Below are 24,327 nucleotides of genomic sequence, written 5' to 3' on the forward strand. Positions count from 1 at the left end.
GGGGTCAACTCCCGACACCTGGTGAGGAGGCTCTGGGAAGGACACCTGTCACACCGCACGCGTCACTGCTGGCACCGCCTACCTGAATGTCGGCCAGCAGCTCCTGCTTTCTCCGCCGGATGTTCTCCAGCTCCTGACGCTCCTCTGCTGTCAGGTCACTGGGAACTACAAGAAAGGAGGGAAACGTTACTAAGAGAGCTTTGTCACCAAAAATAAACAGACTCCAGAGACCACAAAAGGACAAGGACACCACGGCAGCAGCGAGAAGCCCGTTTTGGAAACGGGGACAGCTCTGGCTCCCGTTCGTTCGTTCACCGGCTTCACCAAAGGAAGAGAGCACCCCGATGAGAGAGCCGCTCCGCTCCACGAGCGCTTGCCATGGAAACGAGAGGGAAAAGGCGGCCTGAGGTCAGGTGAGGTTGGCCAGGGATGAAAGGACTGTCAGCCGAGCCCTGGCCATCTTCAGCCCTTACAGTGGGGGCACGTCAGGCCCCGGCAAGCCAGCCTCTCGAGGCCTCGGCCCCCTCGCCGGGCCCACCCCGAGCCCCGAACCACTTCCGTGACACCTTAAGTGGGGAGGGGGCAGCGGCCGCGAAACCACGTGAACGCTTCGGTGCCATTGCTGGAGGGGGAGGGGACGGATTACACACGTACAGAGGAAAAAAATCTCGAAGGGTGTACCCCCCACGGAGTGCTTAACTCTGAGGACTGGGTCACGGAGACTTTTCTCGCTGCTTTATGCCCTTCCGGTTGAGCATGGTGTTTTTAGACTTATTTGGAGAGAGAAAAGGAGACAGAGAATCCCAAGCAGGCTCTGTGCTGTCAGCGCAGGGACCAACGTGGGGCTCGATCCCAAGAACCGTGAGATCATGACCCGGGATGAAACCAAGAGTCAGAGGCTCCGCCGACTGAGCCACCCAGGCGCTCCTGTTTGATTATGTTTCAATAAGCTCTCATCCTGGGAACAAAGTGCCGAATTCACAGGCACGGTTCTCCCCACGAAGCACCTCTTCCTCTGAGACTGCCTCTCCTCCTCGCCCGTAAGCACAGGGACGCGGGATGGGAGCCCGCGGGTGACCCTTCTGAACGTGCTGCGGAAAGCCACACGGTCCGTGGGGAAAACGAGCGCTGGCAGCGGGAAAACCGGGGCTCAGATCCCGGCGCCAGCCCACCACACACCAATCAGGGTCACTTCACACAAGTCACTTGGCCTGTTCCGGCCACACGCTGTCACCAGCAAAGCAGGCGCACACCCTCACCCGCTTCATCGGGCTGCCACACGCACGGAGTCCAACGGAGAGAGTGCCTCGCACCCCGCCCGGCGTTTAGCGGGAGCCGGAAGGTGGTGGCTTCTGCTTCCTTTGGGACAAGAGCAAAAGGCACCCCCGTGGCCTGATGCAGGCGCCAGCGCTCGGATGCCTGCACACCCACGCAGGCGCCGAAACGCGTCAGAGCCACACCACGTGGTACAGGAGCCACGGCCACACGTGGCTACGAAGCACCTGAGATGTGACTGGACCAGTCTGAGATGGACGGTGGGTATAGACTTTACACAGAAAGGGAAATATCTCTCTGATGATGGCTGATGTCGATTACATACTGAATTCGTAACTTGATAAATAAAAGATGACTCTAAGTGGCTCTCACGCGGGCTACTAGAAAGTAACGCTGCATATGCAGCTCATATCACGTTTCTTTTTGTGTTTAATGTTCATTTGTTTATTTTGACAGAGAGAAAGAGAGCAGGAGTGAGTCAAGCATAAGCCGGGAAGGGGCAGAAAGAGAGGGAGAGAGAGACTCCCCAGCAGGCTCCGCACAGTCAGTGCGACCGTGACCTGAGCCAAAACCGAGAGTCGGCGCTTAACCGACCGAGCCACCCAGGTGCCCCTACGGCGTATACGTTTCTCCCGGACAGCACGGAGCTGGAACAGCAGCCCTGCTTGAAAGCGTAGGACCCACGACTCTCTTTCGAACCGTGACACCGCAACTTTACGGCACGCAGGGGCCAGTTCCCTTCCCCAAACGTTTCATGAAAATCACGGAAGACAACACAAGAGGGTAGAAGCAACACACACAACGACGATACCCACAGCACAGGTAACTTATAGCTCCATTAGGTAAGCTGGCTTTTCGTTTTTCTACCCGGCTTTCCCCCACCCTTGTCCAGAAGTGCCCAAATTTTAAACTTCCCCAAGACGCACTGAAAAATGCACTTGCCATCACGACCCGATCTTCTCCACACACGACGATACCAAAACCGTGCCTTCCCCATGCGAAGCCCACCGACGCCATCATTTTACCCTTCGTTTTCTTAACGGTGGCCGTGAGGTCACAGCAGAACTAATGCATGGGGTCCCGCTAACGCTAGAGGCTGCAGGATTCCGGCGGACCCCCGAAATCCAGGCTGGGTCACCCTCCAGGAGTGGCCTCGCTGTGTCCCTGAGAGCCCCGAGGGAGTGCTCCCCTGTGACTCACAGATCAGCTCTAGTCAGAGCCAACCCTACTTTGAGAAACCACACAAAAGGCGAAACACAGATCCTCCCTCCTTGAGAAAAGCAGGCTTTAAAGGAGTTCATTCTAACGTTTCTGGATTTCACAGAGCAGATTTTCTAATCCACGAGGACCGGAAGGTCCCTTTAAGAAACAATTTCCGGAGGTCCTGGAACACAAACATTCGTTCTAACATAACAGGTTTTGAAAATTTGAGGCGACAGTTCGTTTTTAATAGCCGTTCCATGGGGGAGAATCATCAGGCTTTGAGTTTGAAGCCAGAGACGGCTTAATCAGATCAGCGAGTCCCTGCCCAGGCAGAGGCAAGACTAAGGTCCTCAGAATGAGGCTGACGAAAACCAGAACCATCGTGTAGAAAATTTATATCTCAAGAGCGCTGTGCGCCCCGAGAAACCGATTTTTCTCGTTCCACATGGAAACTCTCTGTGGCTGCTCTGTTTTCAGAACCTCAGCACCCAGCTGCTCTGGGTGAACGCTCACACACGACCGTTTCCCTAGAAGGCCACCGTCTAGTTTCTGTGCTCTAAATTCAGAATGTGCTGCTGGCCCTCCCCCTTCCAAGGTACTATTTTAGAAACAGTAAAGGCATTTTTACAAAGCTATAAGCCTACCACATCAAAGACTACGGGGAGAGGGGCCACTGGCAGAAGAGATTTCAACGAACTTCTGGGACAGAGCAAGCAGAGTGCCGACCCCTTCTGGAAGGCCTAGTCCACGTGTGCCCACCACTGCCACGTCCACAGCACCCCGCACACCGAAGATCTTGCACACGTATCCGCCCAAGGCAAAACAGGAGAACTGGGCCAGCAGCTAGGCTGGGGGACCTGGGTGCTGTCCTACAGCAAAGGAGGGCCGCGCCCAGCCGGCCTGAAGCAGCCCCCCCCGGCCCCCCCCCCCCGCCAGCTGCACACGAGGCCCACCCCGCACGCGGAGCTCCCATCGAACCTGCCCCGTGTCTTTCCTGCACCCACGGAGGCAGCGGAGCCCACGGCCCGAACAAGAAACAGCAAAAGCCCACCCTGGAGCGGAACAAAAGAAAACTTGAAAAGAACAGAAAACCCTGAAAGAGGGACAACGAAAGAACACACTCCTAGAAAATAAACGTTTTTTTGTCCCCCCGCCAGAAAAGGATTACAAGATAAAGGTGAGGTACTCCCGCAGAATAAAGAGTCAAAGCACTTGAAAATAGCAGCAGAAACGGACTCAGTGTCCTGAGGTCTTTACAAATCCCACAGAGAAACATACGTTGTCAACGTTCGGAAGTTGGAAAACAAATTCGAGAACTGGAGGATTAAGGAGGCTCCTAGAACCTCCGTGAGCAGGAAGGGAAAGGAGGGTGTGGCTGGTTCGTGCTGGACCCTGGGAGACGGGAAGGGCTTTCAAGGGTCCACACGGGAACCACTCTGACCCTAGAATTCTCAGTCAACTGGGAGGGCAAAATAGAATCATTTCAGACAGAGGAGGACTCCACGTTTATCCCCCCGTGCTCCCTCAGGGGGAGGAAAACGTGTTCACAAGGATGGGGCTCCCTCGGGAGCACACACCCCCACACACATGGACAGAATGACCGGATCAGAACAGGAGACCGAAGACGGGCTGCGAGAGCCGCACCCCAGAGAAGCAATGGGAAGGCAAGGGAGGGGTCCTGGGCCTTCCCTCCACAGCACCAGGACGATCACTGGAAACAGAGAAAACGACACCGAGGGGGAATCACGAGGCAGCCACGGCTGGCGGCAGGCAGCGGAAGGTAAGGGGAGTCCACTGGACCTGGGCGCTGGGACCGGCTCCCGAGGGGGGAGCCCAGCAGAGCACACGCGGGCTCCGGGCCGAGCCGCAGGAACATCCTCGCGACGGTGCGGCGTACCCGCCGTCACCTTGCGGAGCCGGCCTGCACACACAGCACAAAGGCTAATGGAAATCACGCGGTACCTGCAGCGAAGGCCGGGGGAGGGGCGAACGGAAAGGCAAGGAGGGCGCCAGGCACCTGCTTACAAAAAGCAGCGACAGACCTACAAAGTCAGGAACGAGAAAATGACGTCGGAAACGTGCGAATGGAAGTTCCAAAGGTGAAAATACAGGGACCAACAAATGGGACAGGGGGAAAGTGAAGAGGAAGAGGACACATGGTGAGAGAGGTCAAGAGACCATCTCTGACGCTGATAAAATAATCAGCGGGATGAGAGTATTAATATGCATGAGGCAGCACCTACCGGTCGCTGAAAGCCAGAAAAAGTTAATTACTAGGGGCTGCTTCTGGGGAGTGGGTCTGGGAAGAGAGAGGGGGGCCAAGGGCTCCTGAATACTCGCTTAAAAAAAAAAATACACGTAGGTGCTACTGCATTTTTAAGACGAAAAAAAACGTTAATCTACGTTACCAGGAAAGACGGGCCTTCCATGTCCCGGTGGCCAGAAGGAAGCAGCTTCTGGCTAATTTGCAGTGAGAACGAACACGACGTTTGTTCACATGTACTCCGATGCTGTCTCCTGACATTAACCACAGGCTCTCTAAGCCCCCCTGCATCCCACACTCAGCCACCTTACATCACAGCACCGCTTCCCTTCTGGTTCAGCAAATCTTCCGAGAAGTTTTCTTCTTAAAGGAGGGCAGCTTTAGATCTCATCATTCCCGTGCAAATGTTCCCGAGGCAAGGAAAACCCCAGCACTTAAGAAAACGGACCACCTGCACTTAGCCTCTCATCAGGGTAACGTGTCCCGTTCAGTACAAGCCTTCACCCCCACATTGCCCAAGAGGAAAACAGATGCCACGGGGAAAATGCTTCGTGTCACTTAATAGCAAGAAGAATAGAAACCGTGGCTGGGGAGCCCAAGGGGTGAGTGACCCAGCCCAGCCCACCCCGCCCCCGCCCCCGGGTCCGGCAGGCCGCTTGCCGGGCTGGAAAGGAAGACACAGCCACATGCACCCCGAACCCAGCGTTGCTGGAAAAGCAGCATGGGCCCCACGAAGGGCACGTATCCACGCCGTGGCTTTCCCTCGAAGCCATGAGGGTTAAACTGTAAAAGATGGGCTGATGGGCCAGATGGCAGAGCAACAAACAACTCCTCCCTCCCCCGACTGCCACGTGCTGCAGCCACGCTTCTGTGCCAGGAAGGCGGCTGAGCCCCCTTCTCTTGAAAAGAAGGGCAACCAGGGAGGCAGCGGCCTGAGCACAAAAGGCGGGGAGCAGAGCGCCTGGGGGTCTGGGGGCCTCGGGAATGACTCCCGCAAAGGTTCACTTACAAGGTGTCCCCCTTACAGCAGGGGGACCGGCCCGGGATGGGCCCTCCCCAGTCCCTCGCAGGGTTCCAATTGAACCAAGGGGATTAAAGTGCCCACAACAACAAGGGGCCATTGTGCTCAGCTGTGAACAGAAAAGCCACACAAGGGAAGCTTCCATTTATTTCTTTATTTCAATGTTGCTCTGCAGATTTTACCAGCAGGCAGAGCCCCTGAGCTGAAATGCGCTCCAACCAGCAGACACAAAGGAGGACTGTCTTAAAGGGACAGCTCCCATCAATGCGCACATGGCGCAGCCACTGCCCCCCCCCTCAGCAGCCGCGGCTGCGCGCAGGTGCCCGGCCATCCGCCGTGAAGTTCAACAGAAAAGGCGGCTCTTCAGACGGCAGTCTCTGCTCAGCAGGAGTGCCGGCAGCCGCCCACCCGAGTGGAGGACCCTGTCGTACATCCCCGGGGAGCTAAAGATGTGCTTCCTTCCACGGGCCCTCCGGCTACGCCAGCTCCCTCTGCCTGCCTGTAAAGCACAGCGCTTGTCTTCTTTTTCCAATCCTAATCTTCACCCATCTTATATACAGGCCCTGCCTTTGGGTGGCTAAGAAGGGTCCAAATTTAAACCAGCACAGCAGGGAAATGTTTTAAGCAAAGCCAAGAGTCTAGAAAGGCGCTTCCCTTCCCCCCAAGTGTGGAGAAGGTAAACAGACAGGAGAAAACACCCTGGTCCAATCCGCCCCCACCCCGCCCCCAAGCCAGGGGAGCGCAACGTTGTGTCCGGACACAACCCCGCCCTCCAGAGAGCACCAGCGCCTGAGGAACCCCAGCTAACCGAAGCCAAACCCTTTACCGACCTGTACGTTTTCTGAAACACAAAAAACACACAGCCTCAGAAACCTACGTGAGCCCCACCTAAAACAGCAGCAGCAGCAAAGTGAAACATCACGCTTCCTTACACCGTCTGGAAGCTGCTGCCAGCTCTAGAGAGAACACAGCTATTTACTAACAGCTTTGGGGTTCACGAGTGCGAATCCGGGGAACCGTCCGTGGGAGGAAGGCAGATTCTCTCCCCTCCCCAGACCCAAGGCCGAAGGGCCGGTGCTCGCGGCCCCCACACCTGTGCTCACCGTCCCAGCTGGACGCTTCACGCGGCCCCGCCCGACGGGGGTGAGTCACCCGGTGTCCCCGGAAATCCCCGAGACTCGCAGTGTGAAGAGTTCAAACGACGAGAAAGAACTCAGGCACTGGAGACGGACGTGCAGCCAACTTTCACAAAAGTCTCGATTCCAAGCTGACACGAGGAACCCCTGGGATCAGACCTCAGACGGGGAGAACTCAAGCCAAAATGGCAGCACGACCCAGGGACCGGGCACCACGCGGAGATACGGACCACAGACAGCTGTAAGGATGAAGGGGTTTCACTGAGAGCCTCAGCTTTACAGACAGGCCTCAGGACGGGGGTCAGAGGGCAAGGGGCGGGGGGGCGGAGACGGACGGAGCACACGGAGGTGGCCGAAGCCGGGAACCCGTGGGCACCCGCGAGCCAACAGCACACGTGATCACGTCACACCTTCACGGGAAGTCTGCCAACTTGAGACAACCGAGGGCTTTCCTCCCTGCGAGTCAAAACCACGGCAATCCTTTGTAAGAGCGAACACTGCGCTGTCACCTCCAAAAGCAAGGGAATTCTGACACCTGCCCCAGCGTGGATGGACCTTGAGGGCAGCACGCTCGGTGAGGCCAGCCAGTCGTGAGAGGCCACGTGCTGGAGGATCCCACTTCCGTGAGGCCCCTAGAGCAGCCAAATCCACAGAGACAGACAGGAGAAGGCAGGGGGCAGGGGGCAGGGGGCCGTGGTGCTACTGGGGACAGAGTTTCAGCTTTACGAGACGGAAAACTTCTGAACGCTGCTCACACGACGATGCGAGCTGGACCATACGCTTACAATGATAGGTTTTGTTTTGTGTGCATCGTACCGTGATTAAAAATAAACACACAAAAAGTGAACAGCAACATCCCGACTCCCTCGTCTCTGCTTACTGTGCTCGTCTGCCACGACTGACTCATGACTTCACTTTTGTGTAGAGTGATTTAAAAGTGTCTCACTGCCAACTCACGGCCTAGGAGATTTTGAAGGAATGTGCAGACACGACGTGGACGGAAAAGGGTTAAACTAGCGTGTGGCTAACATAACGTACTCAGCACAGAGAGGCCCGAGGCACCTGCTAACAGACCAGGAGAAGAGCAGATACGTTAATGATTTTATAACCATATTCTGCATCTGAACAACAGAGTTTGGATTTTTTTTTAATGTTTGTTTCTTTTTGACAGAGAGAGGGACAGAGCATGAGCAGGGGAGGGGCAGAGAGAGAGGGAGACACAGAATCCGAAGCAAGCTCCAGGCTCCGAGCTGTCAGCACAGAGCCCGACGCGGGACTCGAACTCACGGACCGCGAGATCGTGACCCGAGCCGAAGTCGGACGCTCAACCGACTGAGCCCCCCAGGCGCCCCCACATTCTCATCTTTAAGAAAAACTCTGCTCCCACCCCGGTCGGCTCATCTAACCACTGCCCTAATGACTCAAGCCTCCTTAGTTCCGACGAGAAGCTATCTGGGCTTGGGGTGGGAGGGGACACTTGCTGGGGGTTTTCCTCACCTAACTAGTCCTGTGACCTTGGGCAAGCCACCACCTCACCCTGCCCCACGAATGGGCCTGTCATCATCACCGCCCTTCTCCAATGACAGAACATGTACTGAACAGCCCCACAGACACCTGGCTGGTTCAGTGGGAGGAGCGTGCAACTCTAGGTCCTGGCGTTGTGAGTTTGAGCCCCACTCTGGGTGTGGAGATTCCTTAAAAATAAAATCTTAAAAACCAAAACAAAACACATACAGCCCCGTAAACTGTCCTGGGAAAAAACAAGCTATTCTACCATCTACCTTACACACTAAAGGGAATTGACACATTTTATCTAATAAATCCTAGAACTCCAAGACTAGCCAGCCAACCAAAGGGAAAGGAGGTCAAATTTCCAGGTAGGAAAAGGGACGAAGTCATAAAATTGTACCCTAAAAGTTTGCTTGAGAAAAACAAAGTTAACATCTGCTTTCGATAAATGCTAAGAACTAGAAAACAACCGTTTTAAAACCCTCCCCCTTGTCTAAAGCCCGGCAGCTATCACGGGATCCAGCTGGAGGTCTGCAGCAAGGTTCTCGCCTGCATTCAGACGTCCAACCTCCGTGTGCAACCTCCGTGTGCAAGGCCGGGTGTGATCACAGAGCAGGGAGCAGAGCCGCACCAGCTCAGCGGGAGAACCATTTTCTCACACTGGCCTCCTTGACACAGAGGCAGAGCGCTCAGCTCTGGGGGAGCCCCCCAGACACCCCGAGTCACCCGGGCTTGCCCCCCTGTCCCCTGAGGAAGGGGACCGGCCGCAGGCGCCCTCCGGCTTGCCCAGCTGCGCTGCCACGCCCCTTTAGTCCAAAACAGGGGCTCCGTGCAGGTTTTAGGAAGCCGGTTCTCTCTCACTTTGCCTGTTCCTAAAACCTATTTGGATGCCGCCTCTTTGTAAAGCCCTTAATTTTTTGCACACTCAAACGTTCTCAGCCGGTATAACAGCTGCAAAGGACCCCGAGGATCAAAGTGAACGTGCAATTCCAACTCCTGGAAGGAGGGCTACCCGGACCCAGGAACGGCTCCGCTGGACTCCAAGACTAAAACAGAAACTCACGGGGTGGGTCCAGGGGACAGAATCGCCCTGAATCCGTCCCTCTGCTTCCTGCTGTCCTAGCATTTCTCACCTCACCCCGGAAGGCCACCGACATCGGTGATGAGCTTCTCCCTGAATCTCAGGCCGAGGGTTTGGACACCTGCCCCCAAGGAGCTAGCGGAAAACCCTAGGTCGGGGGAGCGGAACGCGAGACCACAGGCAGACGTGCGGAGACAGCGGCGCAAGCCAGCCCGGCTGCAAAGCGTGACCGAGCGGGGCCCGGGGTCCGCACACCGGGCGCGACCCCCGCGACGCGCTCACGCACCCCCCGCCCGGCCTCTTACCCAAGGCGAGCCCCTCTCCTGCAGCCCCAGCGTCCTGGCAGCGCCCCCGTCAGAGCCTGGGCAGCTCTCAGCTTTCCGCTTCAGAGGCCGCGGGGGGCCGGCACCGCGACCCCATCGTCCCGGGCCCCCAGGAGCTCCCGCAGCCCCGGGCGGACGGAGGGACAGAGCGAGCACGGCATGTGTGACAGCAGCGGAGAGGAGGCGGCGAGGAGACAAAAGCCGAGAAGCAAGCGGGGACCGAGGGCGGAGAGGGAGCGGGTCCCGGCGGGGAAGGCCGGCCTGGACAGAGATGGCCGCGCGGAGCTGCCGCCAGGCTGCCACTCGGCCCGAGTGCCGGGGGCTCCTTGCGGGCGGGCGTATTTCCATGAATGTGATTACAGCCGGCCCCTCCTACTACCCCCCACGCGGCCTCCTGGGGGAGGGGTGCGCCGCCAGCTCGCAGGCAGGCTGCGCTTGCTCTTCCCTCCCCCCCCCCCCCCAGGAGCAGAAGGCTGATGGCTGCTTCCCTGGGAGGACGCAGCGCTGCCGTCAGGTGCCCTCTCATCACCGAGCGGACAAACGGAGGGCACCCCCGGAGCAGGCAGTGACGCCGACCAGACCGGGTCCACACGGGCGCGCCGGCCTTCCTGGCGGAGGGGTCACCTCCCACTCGGTCACCAGAGGCTGTAACTCACATTCCAGCACGTTCTGGATAGGAGGCGCTCGGCAGGTTGAATTCGGGGACAGTGGCTGGGACAGGACACATCACTGCGGCCCGAGAGCTCTCAAACTTCGGACAGCCCGAGGACACCCCAGGAGCACCATGAAACACACACACTCGGACCCCCGGACCCCAAGACGCGGGCTCCACGTTAGACCAGAACACAGGATGACCCCGGGGCAGCTGTGCACAGGCCACCCGGGGAGAAAATGCTGCCTTTGACTCACAGGGGCAGACACAGGCCTCAAAAGCAAGTGCCAAACAAGCAAGGAGAAAAGACCCAAGAGGAACCGTTAAGCACAGATCAGGGCTCTCTGACCCCGGCGGCACTGCTGACCTCCTGGCGGGTCACTCCCCGTCCTGGGGTGTCCAGGGCGACGCAGGGCTGTACCCCTGGCCTGCACCCACTGGACGTCGGAGGGCCCCCTCCCCCGGCCCCCTCCAGATGTGACAACCAAACAGGTCTCCAGACGCTGCCCAATGTCCCCCTGAAGGCAAAACCACTGCTCCAGATAAACAAGGGAGGGGAAAAAAAAAAACCCAAAAAAACATCCCCACACCCTCCCCTGACTTCTGCTAGGAGGTGCCCCCACCCCCACCCCAGCCCTCGCCACACTAACGTGGGTTCCCTTCTCTGTGGATTCCTCGTCACCATGACAGGGTCACCAGACCCGACCCAAATATCCCAACTCTGCAGCCCAGCAGAGTCTTTTAAGAAACAGCCATATGAACGGTTTTATTTTTGTGTCAAAATGGCAGTTCTCATCTACAAGAATCATAGCAAGTCTACGAGAAATAAACACGAAAACTATTTATAAACTCGTTTTAGACTGCAAAAGGAAACGAGCTTTCTGCAAAGGCGAAGACGGACCGTCACCCCTCCCCCACACACTCCGGCCACCCCTCCCCCCCACCCCCGCCCCGGAGGGTCCGCCGCAGGGGTTTCATCTGCGCAGATGGACCTCATACTGTAAATGTACAACCACAGCTACGTCCCCTTGTTTGCAGCATTACTGATGTTTACAAAAATACACACACGCAGCAGGCGGCTCCTGACCTCTCCCCTCCCGTGCAAGGCTCACTGCCACCCACCGCCCACTCCTCCTGCTGTGCAGGCAGAGGACCTACAGCCCGCTTCACCGGCAGCGCGTGAACCTGGACAAAGCTCGGCCTGAATGTGGGCCACGGGCAGCTGGGAGCAGAGGCCACCAGAGTCCATTCCGGCACAAACAAAATGACCCACAAAGTGAGCGGACCGGAAGTCAGACGAAAAAGCCGCCAACGAAAGGCTGCAGCATGGCCCTCCTCAGAAATAAAGACGACAGATGCTAAAATAAGTAGCCCCATGATCAAGGTCATGAAATCACCGTGATCAAAGAAAAAGACCGTTCAAAGGCCAGTAATCTCAGGAAATCTACAAGCAGAGAAAATTAAAAAAAAAAAGGTTTTCTCAGACTGTTAATTCAACAATCTTAAAAAAAAAAAAAGCCCATACCACCCATAAACAAGGCGCCCTACTAGTTACTGTGGAAGATACAGAGACGCTCAGGGATGGTTTCAGCCCCCCAAGAGCCCCCTTCCTTCTGGAGGAAAAAGAAGCGAGTACGTGCAAAGAAACACTAGCAACAGGTGCCGCGGGGTCGGGCCCGTGAACGCAGTGGCCAGGCTGCCGGAAGGCTCCGCGAGGGGCCGAGGCCAGAGCCGGGCAGCAGAGGGCACTCCAGGCCGGGCAGCGTGACAGTCGCACGGGGAAAGGGGAGAAAGAACACTCTGGAAACGTGTGGAGAAGCTGGAGTCCCACCGTGTCCTCTGAATGTGACACCAAGACATCCGGACTCTGCTGTTGTTGAGCCGGAGAGAAGCACTTCAGGTGCGGTGAGAAGTGGCGGGGAGGGGCGTCAGAAAGAAAGAGCGGGCTTCTCAGCGGTCACGGTCGCGAAGGGACAGGGACAGGGACACAGGGTGTTTGTCCAGTGCAGTAAAAACCTGGGTTCCGAAGCGGGAGCAAAGAACTGAGTGTCCTCTGCCGCCCCCTAGCGGCTCACGCCTGCAACTGCAGGCTGACACAGGGCTCCCCCACACAGGGCTCCCCCGCGCAGTGCTCACGGCTTGGCTGGCCCTCCGTCCTGCCCCTGCTCCCGCTCTCCCTCGGCCAGCGCGGCCCGGGGCGCACGGAACCGGCCAGTGACCCTTTACCACGCGTGCGGGGGAAGGCGGCAGCACTCACTTTACTTGAGCCACAGCTTCTGAGGTGGAGATAAATCACCATCTTTCAATTCATCCAGGCCCCACACGGGCTCATCCTAGGTGTCGAGGCGTGAGGCACGGCAAGTCCCAGCTGACCTGGGCAGCGGCCCCAGCACGCAGAGCACCTGATTTCCTGTCCCCCCCTCCGCCCCCCGTCCGTGTGACATGGCAGCTGAGGCGTGGAGCTCTTCAACACTTCCGCTCCATTCCTGACCCTTAAAAGTGCTTAACTTTCCTTTAGTAAAAGGGAGAAGCATAAATACTTCTCGCCACACATCTGTTCCCACCGGGCAGGGCCTGAAGGTCTCTTAAGAGAGCAGCGCTTTCTACTCTAACCCCAAAGCAGAAAAAACCCGGCTCCCAGAACCACACCCTGACCCTGATCAGAGTCGCCGGGGATCCAGAGAAGGTTTTCTGACTTCTGAGAGAAGCTTCCGAGGGGCTGGAGGCCCGGGCCGGGCGGGCGCAGCCGGGACAGGCACGGAGGGCCCAGCCGCGGGGCCGGGCCAAGGGCGTATCCGTCCTGTCCTGAGAGGCTGCTCTCAGAGCCCTCCGCCTCCGGCTCTTTGCAGAGCGCACGGCTGAGCCACCGGGAGCCGCGCTGCGGGGAGGAGGGCCACGAGAGGGCCGCAGTGGGTGGGCAAAGCTTCGTTCCATGTTCTTTGCGCTCCGGGACCCTGGGTGGCGCTTCTCCGTCTCCAAGATGAACTGGAGAGGCGATGTGATCCGTGAGAGGGTGGGGGGTCTGGCTGTGAATTCCCGACACCAGGGAGGTTTCTGGGGGCCTCCCCTCCAGGACAAACAGATCCTCTCCTCTTGGCCTTTATCCTGGATGGTCGGCTGTGACGGGTTTCTCTGGACAAATGCCTTCCCATCCCCAAGGCCCGCACGGCCACCGCGGCAGGGCCGGCCTCTCACAGCGGCAGGAGAGTCACCAGGAAAACAAAGGAAAACCCCTACAGGAAAAGGTCTCCCCTCAGTATGTAGGTCACGGTTCCTAAAAGCACCTTTACATCAGGGCACCTGGAGTGGGTTGGGCGTCCAACTCTTGATTTCAGCTCAGGTCATGACCTCACAGTTCGTGAGTTCGAGCCCCACGTTGGGCTCTGTGCTTGGGATCCTCTCTCTCCCTCTCTGCCTCTCCCCTGCTCATGCTCTCTCAAAACAAAGAAAGGGGGGAAAAAAAACTGTATCACCAAGATTTTTACAGAAACGGTATAAATGAAATAATATCAAAGTCCTGATGAAAATATTTACATACGGACAGTCCAGAAAAGTACAAAGGAGAAAAAAGATGAAGTCAGAGAGTCGCTCCTGGTGACTGACGCTCACGAGGCTCGGTGACGGGAAGCGGCCCCGGGGGACACTCAAGAGACGCCGACACACCTGGCCGCATTTCAAGTCACAGGGTCTCGGGGAGAAAAGACACACAGATATAAAGAAGAGTAGGATTATTCGGACAACGGTGGTGTGGCAGTGAGCCAGCCAGCCATTCGGGGGGAGGCTAAGCTGAATGCCTACCTCATTTATGTCAAAGTAAATTCCAGCCGAACCAAAGATTTTAATGTAGAAAGAGAAACCATAAAAATTCTAGAATAAAGCACGGATTAATATGGCCATAGTCCCGGAGAGTGTGTTTCCTGCACCGAAACGAAACGCCTGGGTGCAGACGTAAGCAGCCGGGACCACAAACACGCAAGCACGTGCGAGGGGGAACTTCTGTAAGTCCCAAGGACAGGAGCACGAAGACCGGAAAGTCAGCGACAAACACAGCTGGCCGAGGACACACAGGCAGACACGAGGAGAAACACACGCGTGGCCAACGTGGAGAGATGCCCGAACGCCCCAAAGATTAAAAATTCAAAACACGACAATCAAAACACGAATACCATACTGCTCTCCGTCATTCCGGCAGAAGTTAAAATGTCTGACGACACAGGAGACCCTGGCGAGGACGTGGGGGCACACAGGCCAGGGGCGCGTAACCTGGCCCAGCCTTTCCACAGGACCGAATCTTAGAAGCCACGTGCTTTTCGATTCAGCGAATTCCATTTAGGAATTTACCCGACACGCATCCTCCCCGAGACTGCAAAAATGAAAGACTACTTAAACACGATGCGGTCACTAAGAGGAATGAGATAATCCGGGAGTGCTAATCTAGAAAAATCTCTGAGACACACTCCGTGCAACAGGAAACCACAGAACACTAGGTGTGTGAGTGCACAGAAGACTAAGGAGGACACGCCTGAAGGGGCCGACGGGGACCGTCTTCGGAGGCTGCGTGGAAAGGCTGCGAGCAAGTGTGGGTGTGGACACGTCACTTGCAACCCCACCGCGTGTTTGGGTCCGCAGCTCAGGCGACACGGTATGCTGAAATTCCTATTCAGAGAAAATACGGAAATGCCGCCAGCCACTTACCTACACCACAAAACACCTGCCCAGATTGACGCCTAAATATTTCTCTTGTGGAAAAAAGTACACCTGACTTCTGTTCTAATGTCTGTAAAACTTTGCCTGCTGTAGCCACACCATTGTGCTGTGGTTTTGTACGTGGGGCTCTGCCTGAAGTCTCTGCACCAGGATCCTGAACTCCAACAGAAGATACCGAAGAAAGGAGACTCTAAACACCAGAAAGAAAGGAGACGCGGAAACAGCCACTGGCTCAGAAAAGAAATTCACCGGATCTTTCTTAGATCAGAAGCTGAGCTTTCGGGAGCCCTCTGTGCAGCAAGGAAGTTCTTTCCTTAAGGAAGGAGGGGCGTGCTGGGTGAGCGCTGACCGCTGGCAGAGCGGAGCGGAGCGGAGGGAAGTGGGGCCTGACCTGCCCCTCGGTTTCCTCCGGTGCGTCACCCACATCTACGTGGGCAGACACGGCACGCACTCGGGGGACACGCACAGGAAGTCACGAGATCGCCAGGCCGTAGCAACGGCGCTCATGAACGTGGGTTCCTGGCGGAGCCGGCCGTCCCTCGGGGAGCCCCGGTGATCACGGTGGCCAGCCAGGCGGGACTGACCGGGTCACTGCTGAGGCTGCACGGGTCTGAGGCCACACTGGGGTCGGTGACTGTCCCCGCTGCAAGACGAAACCTCCACCAGCCGCAGCTCTTCAGACAGGAGAGGCCTTTAGCAGCTATAAGTTTACTTGTCACGAGGAAATCTCGGCCCAGTGGACAAGCAGTTAGAGGAGCAGAGACGAGAACAACGTATAGCCAGTCAAGCTGCCTTTGGAGGGCTGTCAAAATGCACGGGAGAAGGGAGAGCCCGGCACGGCCCAACACTTCCAGAAGGCCGAGCCCTTCAACCCGCAGCAAGCCGCATGCAGGTGCCACCGCCCCCACCACAAACACACCTCAGCGACCCTTCCAGAAGCAGAGAGGGTCGATGGCAACAACGGGAAGGTCTCCTGTTCCCGAGGCCCTGTCCGCTGACCACTTTGTAGGCAGATCCGTGCTCCGAAGGCCCAGACCTGGGCCTGCCTAGACCCACGACACCTGCCCTTCCTTTCTACCTACGCTGGCTCCTGAGACAATTCCACCTGCTGCCTTCCACACCCCACCTGTGTGTCGGACCCCGGGCCCTGACCGCCAGCGGCCGGGCCTGTGCTTTCATATTCCATAACCAAGGGAACTCGGGAGGCCGCAGGAAGCCTCAGACGACGGGTAAAGGTTCACTCTTCGAGAGGGGCAGACCCAAGCCTCGTTTCCGCTCGCCTTCTTCACCGGAAAGAAAGGGCGGTTCTGTGCGCTGTGAGCGACGTCTCTGGTGCGCTCGCAGGAGGGCCTAGAAGATTCCGACCAGAGCCAGTCCCCTTCGAGACCTGCCACAGCAGATGGTGAAGCAGGTCCGCTGGGAGGTGCTCTCGCTTAAAAGTAAGGATGCAACCATTTTGATCTGCAAATCACAAACTCAACCCCCAAGGAAGGGAGCAAAACCTATCTTAATTCTAGTTAGGGCGCTTGGGCCACCCCTCTCCCTGTGCTCCGCGCCCTAAGCGGTTTGCCCAACGAAGGCCGGCACAATCACGGGGATCGCGCCCAGACGAGGGGATCGGGTGGGACGCTATTCCGGGTGCCGCCTGAGAGCCCGCTGCCCTGGTGGGGAGGCACTCTACCTCATTCCATCCCACACCCCTCCCTAGACTCACATGGACCCTCACAGCCTAAGACGTTTTTTCTTTCCCGTTTCCGCTTTCGTTTGGACGAGATAAGGAAGTCCACCTGTGAAGTCTGCGTATTTCCTGACAATGAAATGTGCACGGTCACGTCCAGTTTTATAGACGAGGGAAGACTCGCTCAGTACAAGTAACCCACTAAGAGAGGCCCATTCGAACTCACTGGCCGAGTCCTTAGCTCTTTATTTTCTCTTACTGGAAGAATCCCATGCACTGCCACTTACGGAGCACCTGCACAGGCCCGGCCTGCGCTCGGAGCTCAGATTTAAACGGCTCCGGCCCCTGCCCTGCACAGAACAGCAAGGCCAGACGGGGAGGCCTTGTAGCTGCGGCCCACGCTGCCACAGTGGCCACGCACACCCGGCACCCGGAGGACGCCTGGGGACGCCAAGAGGCCTCAGGGAGGTCAAGCCTCTGAGCCGGGACTTGAAGGGCGAATGGATTCAAATGGGGAAGCAGAGATACTGTGGACGCACATACCACGCAAGGCGAGGAGGCCGGGAAGCGGCTGGTGCCCGGGGACAGTGAGCACACCTGGGGTCAGGGCCCAGGGCGCGTCAGGACTGGGCTGGCACCCGGAAGACAGCCTCGCCTCCGCCTGCCGGGGCCTCGTGTTCCACATACGGGGGGAGCCTGGGTTCCGGCCCAAAGGAGAGGTTCGAGGGCAAACCAAGGGGGTAGACTACGCACCGAGAGGCCAGGCTTGTGGAGACACTGCCCCATTCAGTGCACGGCGTCCGCGCTGGCTCCCACGCCTACGGGACACGGGAACGGGTGCCGACGAGCCGACGAGCGCAGGCACCAGGGAAGGACAGCGGCCAAGAGCACGTTTAATTTACGGATTACGGGTCTGAGATTCGTGCAGCAGGAAAGGTCTCACTTCCCTAGAGACATTTCCGAACCCCCACTTGCCCTTCATCCGGGGTGTCCTCGGCGTCCTGGGCACCAGTAAAGGCAGCTGCTCTGTGAGGAGCGTAATGCGGACAGTCCCCTCCCCCAGGGACCCCGGGGACCCGCCGGGGGGAGGCCCGTTTGCTCCCTTCCCGTTCACGTTTGCGCGAACGCCATTTCTGTGTCTCCTCGTAATCCCTCGGGCGTCGATTTCAGCGGCAGTTAGAAGGGCAACGCCGTCCTCCCTCACGTCCTCCCTCACGTCCCCAGTACACAACAGGCCAAAGCGCTCCTGGGAGGCGATGAGGGAAGTGGAGAGTGGCCGGCTCTTGACGGTGACTCGCTCAAAGCAACGCTGCCCATTAACCCTGTCTCTCAACTCTGAGCCCGAGAGTCCCCAGTCCCCAGATGGTGCCCGCTGTCACCACCGGGCCAAGCGCCCGCAACGCGCAGCTCAGGCTGGATCAGCAGGCCCTCCGGGACGGCCAGAGGCCGATGACACGGGGCCCTGCGAGTCAGCCTCGAAGCGACTGTTCAGCAGGACCTCTCCTGGGTCTGAGGCCAAGCTCACCTGGAGGACCAGCGGCGTGTAAGAGTGACCAGCGGTCACTGCCCAGGCCAGGCTCACACCGGCTGCCCCGAATCGTCAGTGAAGTGCTCTCTTCCCCTCTTGCACGTATCCCCTTTCCAACGAGAGACCCTGGCTACGGTGGACCCACCTTCCAGATACAGCACCTCCCACGTGGGCTGTTCAACGCTAGCCCGGAACTGCCTCTCTTTACGCCCCGTCTTCAAAAGTATCACCACGAACACCTGTATGTCCCTCTCTCCCAGAGTCTTTCCCACACGGCACAGCTTTCCGAGTCACCCGCGGATACGGGCCAAGATAATCTGCGCTCAGAGGTGAAGCTTTCCAATGTATCTTATAGCGAACCAGATAAGGAAAAGCATAAAAATGACCCCCAAAACTCGTTCCAACTTTCACAAAATCTACTGTGAAATCTTCAAACTCATTCACGTAATTCATTACTAACTACAAACCGGTACACGTTTGTGCTGTGTCTTCCACCACTGAAACATTGCCATCTGGTGACGACATCACAAAACAGACACACGTCCACACGCGAGCTTCAGAACGACAGAAGGGGCTTTCGCGCACCTCCTTCCCAGGGTCCTCGGGGGCGTATGGGCCACGTGACTTGTTGCCCCTTTACTTAAAAGGTCACGGTTTACAGTGTGGGTGCGGAGAGGACCAAGGAAGTTTACAGACCCCTCAGGGCCTCTGGCGGCGGCCGGTAGCAATACCGAAAGAGGAAGATCAAGTTAACCCCGAGTGGCCCCTCCGTTACACCTCATTTAGTGCCAACGGACGCCTCCGTGGGGCTCTCCCTGGTCGCTCCGATCCGCACTTCTCACCATCACTCTCAGTCTGGACACGGGCCAGCCCCGGCCTCCTCCCCGCCACCGCACTCTCCGGTCGCGCTCCCGAAAACGGCGAGAGCGAGCCCACGGCCTGGGCTGCGCTCCCCCCCCCCCCCCCCCCGAAAGGCAGCACAACTGTCATCCCGGCGTCACCCACACGGATCGAGAAGAGACCTCACCCCCACTCCAGACGCCCGGGCGGGGCTGGGACTCACCATCCTCCTCTTGGGTTTTAAGGACCATCTTCCCCCACCAGAGCAGGGCCCCGAAGGTTGCTAGGTTGTGTTTCTCAGAGGCCAGCTGGCGCGGCCGAGCTCCCCTGGGCGGCGGGGCCGGGCGGGGCGGGAGCACCTGCGGGGCCGCCGGGCGCCTTCCTGAACGCCGGGGACCAATGGGCCTCCCGCGGCAGAGGCGTCACGGCCACCACCCAGTTCCCGGAGTCGAGCTCAAGAAGCTTCGGAGGAAGTTCAGCAGTTAACCGTCTCCTCCTCCCTGGAAGCAGCCCGAGGCCGGAGCCCAGGAGCCCGGCAGCCGCCCTCCCGGACTCTCCTCCGACTCAACCACAGCGACGGACGGGGCGAGCCCCCGCGTCCCTGCACCCGGCGAGCACTTTCTCAGAAGAGAGTCCCATAAAGCCCCGGTGCTCTCACACCGAGAGGGCGGCACACTTCCGAAGAGAATGACTAAGACACCGTCATCGTTACGGTATGCTCTGAGGTCACAGGCTAAAAGGAGAAGGCAGATTTTAAGAGAGAGGGAGAGGGAGAGGGGGGGGGGAGAGAGAGAGAGAGAGAGAGAGAGCAAGCTAGGGAGAGGGGCAGAGGGAGGGGGGAAGAAGAGAGAGCTAGGGAGAGGGGCAGAGGGAGGGGGAAGAGAGAGAGAGAGAGCAAGCTAGGGAGGGGGGGGGAGAGAGAGAGAGAGAGAGAGAACGAACCTTAAGCAGGCTCCACACTCAGCACAGAGCCCGACACAGGGCTCGATCCCATGACCCTCAGGATCATAACCTAAGCTGAATCAAGAGTTGGGACACTCAACCGACTGAGCCACCCAGGCAAGAAAGCAGAGTTTGAGAGGAAAAAAAAAAAATTCCAAGGACATTTCCAACACAAGTTCGGTTTTATCCCCTTTCTATTTTCTCCTGTGGGTTCGTTTCTGCATACTGTTATTATATTCACGATACGTGTTTACTGTTGAAATCAGATGAACAGTAATGAGGAAAAAAGCCTATCACTTGGGAATAACCACTGGTGACACTCCGGTATGTATTATTTATATTCTTCCAGATTTTTGTTCTGTGTATCATATTCCCACTCTCTTTGTATACACACATGTACAAATATATGTTTTACCTCTGTAGATACCTTGGATCCTATATATGACGTGTATAATAACCATATATGTTACACAAACACATATCTCTTGAAATGTGTTTATATCATCTCTAGAGATGGTACATCTAGAGTGTATACATCCAGAGAGAAATACAGATCTATGAAGAAATAAATACATATACAGAAAGACAAAAATTCGGTGTTTTACATGCTCTTTTATAACCGGCCATTTTTTACTTATGACAAACATCTTCCATGGTAACGGACGCAAACTGATCACATTTTTTGTCATTCACAGCATAGACGGTATTTAACCAATCCCCTGCTGTAAGACTTCTACGAGGTTTCCACTCTTCCTGCCCATCTCAACACCCCCGGGCACACCCTCTGGCTTGCCCTTTATCATCCCCTGAGCACACGTTCTCAGAGCAGAACTGCTGGATCTAGATACCGGGTCCCCTCCTCAGTTTCTTCACTCACAAGGGACCAATGAAACAACGTGTGCCTCGGGCGTCATCGCTGCAGGCCCCGTGGCCCGGCCCGGCCCGGCTAACTCATCGCCCTGTGAGGGGCTCGCCTGATGCCGAGGGCCCAGGGGCGTCACACGACTTGCCCGAAGCCTGAAACCCGGCCCCGAGCTCCCTCCGCTGCTGGACCCCGACCCCTCCTCCCGGTGGCCTCGGTCGCGGTCGCGGGCGCGCCTCCCGCAGCAGGCGCGCGGGACGCGGGGCCAGCCGTCCTGAGGCCGGGCCCTGACCGCGGGCAGAAAGGCACACGTCTACGGCCAGACACCAGAGCATCGCTTCCAGGCACGCTCGGCACGTGGCCCCAGGTGTCTCAGGGCAGCGGCCCCGGCCCACCGTTTTCCTTCTTTGTCTGGTAATAAATAAACACACAAACACATACTTTTAGAAACCACTCTGCTTTGTAGAGGCAACTAACATAAACCAACTTCTTACCTTCAGTTCTGTACATCAAAGTTATGCTTTCTCCGGCGCGTCCCTTTCTGGAACGAGTCACAGGCCAAGGCCCCTCCAGCCCCATTTCAAAACCTAAGTTACTCATTCCCAAATCAGTATCTGTACCCTCTGGGGCCAGGGCCGGTCTCTGATGCGGATCCCAACTTTTCAGAGGACGGGGCACTTCTACTTCATGCCTGTCAAGCGGTAGAGCGTTTCTCTGGAAAGATGCCCAAAGGCAGGCCTGTCCCCCCCACCCGCACGCGGTGGCCACCCCCTTCCCGGCATGAGCACCTGCCGCCTTCGCAGACCCTGCCCGAGCCTGCCTCCTCCCTGGCAGGACAAACTTCACGTCTGCTAGTCTGAGAAGTGAAAACGGCTTCTCGGCGGTTACTGTCTACACTGACCTGATGACCGGTGGTGCTGATGACCCTTTCAACAGTCTGAGGTATTTCCTCTTTTCTGAACTGCTTATTCATATTGTTTGCCCATTTTCTTATTGATTTGTAGATTGTGAATTCTTTGTATTAAACGTTGCAAACTTTGGGGCACGTGGGTGGCTCAGTCGGTTAAGCGTCCGACTTCAGCCCAAGTCATGGTCTCTCGTTTCGCGGGTTCGAGCCCCGCGTCGGGCTCTGTGTTGACAACTCAGAGCCTGGAGCCCGCTTCCGATGCTGTGTCTCCCTCCCTCTCTGCCCTCTCCTGGCTCATGTGCACACTCTCTCTCTCTCTCAAAAAATAAATAAACGTCAAAAAAACCACATTTATTTTAACGTCGCAAATCTTTTCTCACAACCGGTCGCTTGTTTTTAATAGCAGTGGTGGTATCTTTTCCCTTTATAGAAGTTTCTGTGTGTTACAATCAAACATGTAATCTCTTCCTCCACTGGCTTCGTTCCGGGCACGTGCGGTGCTGGGTACCCCACGGCGTGCCGGGCACCGGCCTCCGTGGCACGTAGGGCTGCAGGGGGCTGGGGAGGGAGGGCAGCGGGGAGGACAATGCACGTACGTGGGCAGGTAAGCGCCCAGCGGGTCAGGGCTGGCTGCCCCTGGCCCGGGCCTGGAGCGGAGCAGACAGCGGCGGGAGGGGAAGGCAAGGCCGGAGGGCGGGGAAGGCAGGGGAGAGCTGCGGAGGGCCTTGGGGGCTGTTTCCGCGGTGGGTGAGACGGGGAGGCGCTGGCAGGGGCGGGCACGAAGTGAAGGAGCGGACTTCCGCTGTCATGACTCCGGCCGCGGGGCAGCAGGGGCACAAGCAGGGAGACGGGCAGGGAGGCCGCTGCCGCCACCCAGGCGAGGGGCGACGGGACAGTGATCAAAGTCCTGCTCTATTCACTTGGAAGGCAGCGCCAGGGACTTGCTGACGGACTCCCTGTGGGTGTGAGAGAGGTCAAGGGTGGCCCAAGCCCTCTGGCCTGGGCGGGCGGGAGAAGGCACATGCCGTCTCTGGGCGGAGCTGCCACCAGGGTCCCCGCCCCAGGGCGCAGGGCGCGCCTCAGCCTCTGCCCGGACCTCCCGGACTTCCAGCCCCGCCCTGCGCGGCACCGCTGGCCAGTTCACTTCCCGGGAGGGATTCTAAGGCTCATCCCCCCCCATGGGGGACGGCGGCCCCTTCACGACCGGCTCCTGTCCCGGTTGTGTAAGCTGTTGGCAGGAGAACTGCCGCTCAGGCCTTAAACCGGGAGCACGGCAGGCGCACCTGGCGGGCCACCACGCTGCCTGCCGCGCGGTCACCGCTGTTCCGAAGCTAGTGCAACAGATGACATTATTTAAAAAGCGAAGTTGTGAATGAAGGGCAACTTCGGTTCCTAAAAACAGAAGTTTAACTACCAAAGCACCAAACTCCACGTCTGACTCACTCCTGAGTGACTGCATTACTTACCCCAGATCTTGGGACATTTTTCAGATTGCAGGTGGGTGCTATTTATAAGCACGTCAGCCAACAGGCAGACACCTGGCCTTCCCGGGCAAACGGAAACAAAGTGCCACCCTACTCGCCAGGCACGGCTCCAGCATCAGTCCCGAATACAGCACCAAGATCATACGTGGCTCCTTCAGCGGAGCTGTGCACAAGTTCAAAGCACACTCTGAACTCACTGGGAAAACAAGGAAAATACAAAAGCGCAACAGTTGCCCAGGCCTCAGAGCCGTGTGAGTAACGAGATGGGCGGCCCAGCCCTGGCCCAGCCCCACAGCAAGGACGAAACCAACAGAGGGAAAGACAGCCCTTTGTAGCTGCTCGCATCCACCTCACACGTGAAGGCGCTTGGATTGCCGGTGTTTTGACTCAAGACGTGTTATGTTTTCAATGGATAAAACACCTTCAATAGCCTGAGTCCCTTACCCCCGTCTCGTCTTCTCTGGGGACAGGCAGGCGGGAACGTGCAACCTTGTGATGGTTTGAAATGACGCTGGGAGGAAACGTGCATGAATATTCACGTCACGTCCCGGGGAAACTTTTCTCTCTGCGTGATACCTACATCAGTCATGATCCCAAGGAGCGGGAGTCTGGAGGGTGAACTGAGGCACTGTCTACAGAAGTAAGGGTGGGGTCTGGGGAGACCCACAAGTGGCGGGGAAGCACCCCAGGGTCAGCAGGAAGGAGCACCCTATCAGGGCCAGGCCCGCAGGTGGCGGTGGCTGGCCGCCTTGGGGACAGGACTCGGCTAACCCTCAGCCGCCTGGCAGGGAGAAAATACCTGGACCTCGTTCTCCTCTGACCAACCGCCTGGACAACTCCGGCGGGGGCCAAGGGCAGGGGAGCCTGCGGGCACAGGGCACCCAGGCAGCCTCCAGCAGAGCAGGATGGAGAAGGG

At 57.6% G+C, this 24,327-nt stretch overlaps 1 protein-coding gene across 2 annotated transcripts in view; it reads right to left on the reverse strand.

Annotated features, from left to right (window-relative positions):
• The window catches only part of CYTH1 (cytohesin 1), a 78,878-nt gene that overhangs the window by 20,666 nt on the left and 33,885 nt on the right, over window positions 1-24,327 (reverse strand). Inside the window, exons 1-2 of one of the 2 annotated variants that reach the window (XM_042917138.1) lie at window positions 19,440-19,559; window positions 83-165 (exon numbers count right to left, since the gene is read on the reverse strand). In XM_042917138.1, coding sequence (XP_042773072.1) covers window positions 83-165; window positions 19,440-19,467 — 111 coding nt within the window. In that variant the 5' untranslated portion in view covers window positions 19,468-19,559. Of the gene's footprint in view, window positions 1-82; window positions 166-19,439; window positions 19,560-24,327 lie in introns of those variants that run through there. The other variant, XM_042917139.1, reaches the window with a different exon arrangement.

The sequence above is a fragment of the Panthera leo genome, chromosome E1 (genome assembly GCF_018350215.1).
Source record: "Panthera leo isolate Ple1 chromosome E1, P.leo_Ple1_pat1.1, whole genome shotgun sequence".
NCBI classification, from domain to species: Eukaryota; Metazoa; Chordata; class Mammalia; order Carnivora; family Felidae; genus Panthera; species Panthera leo.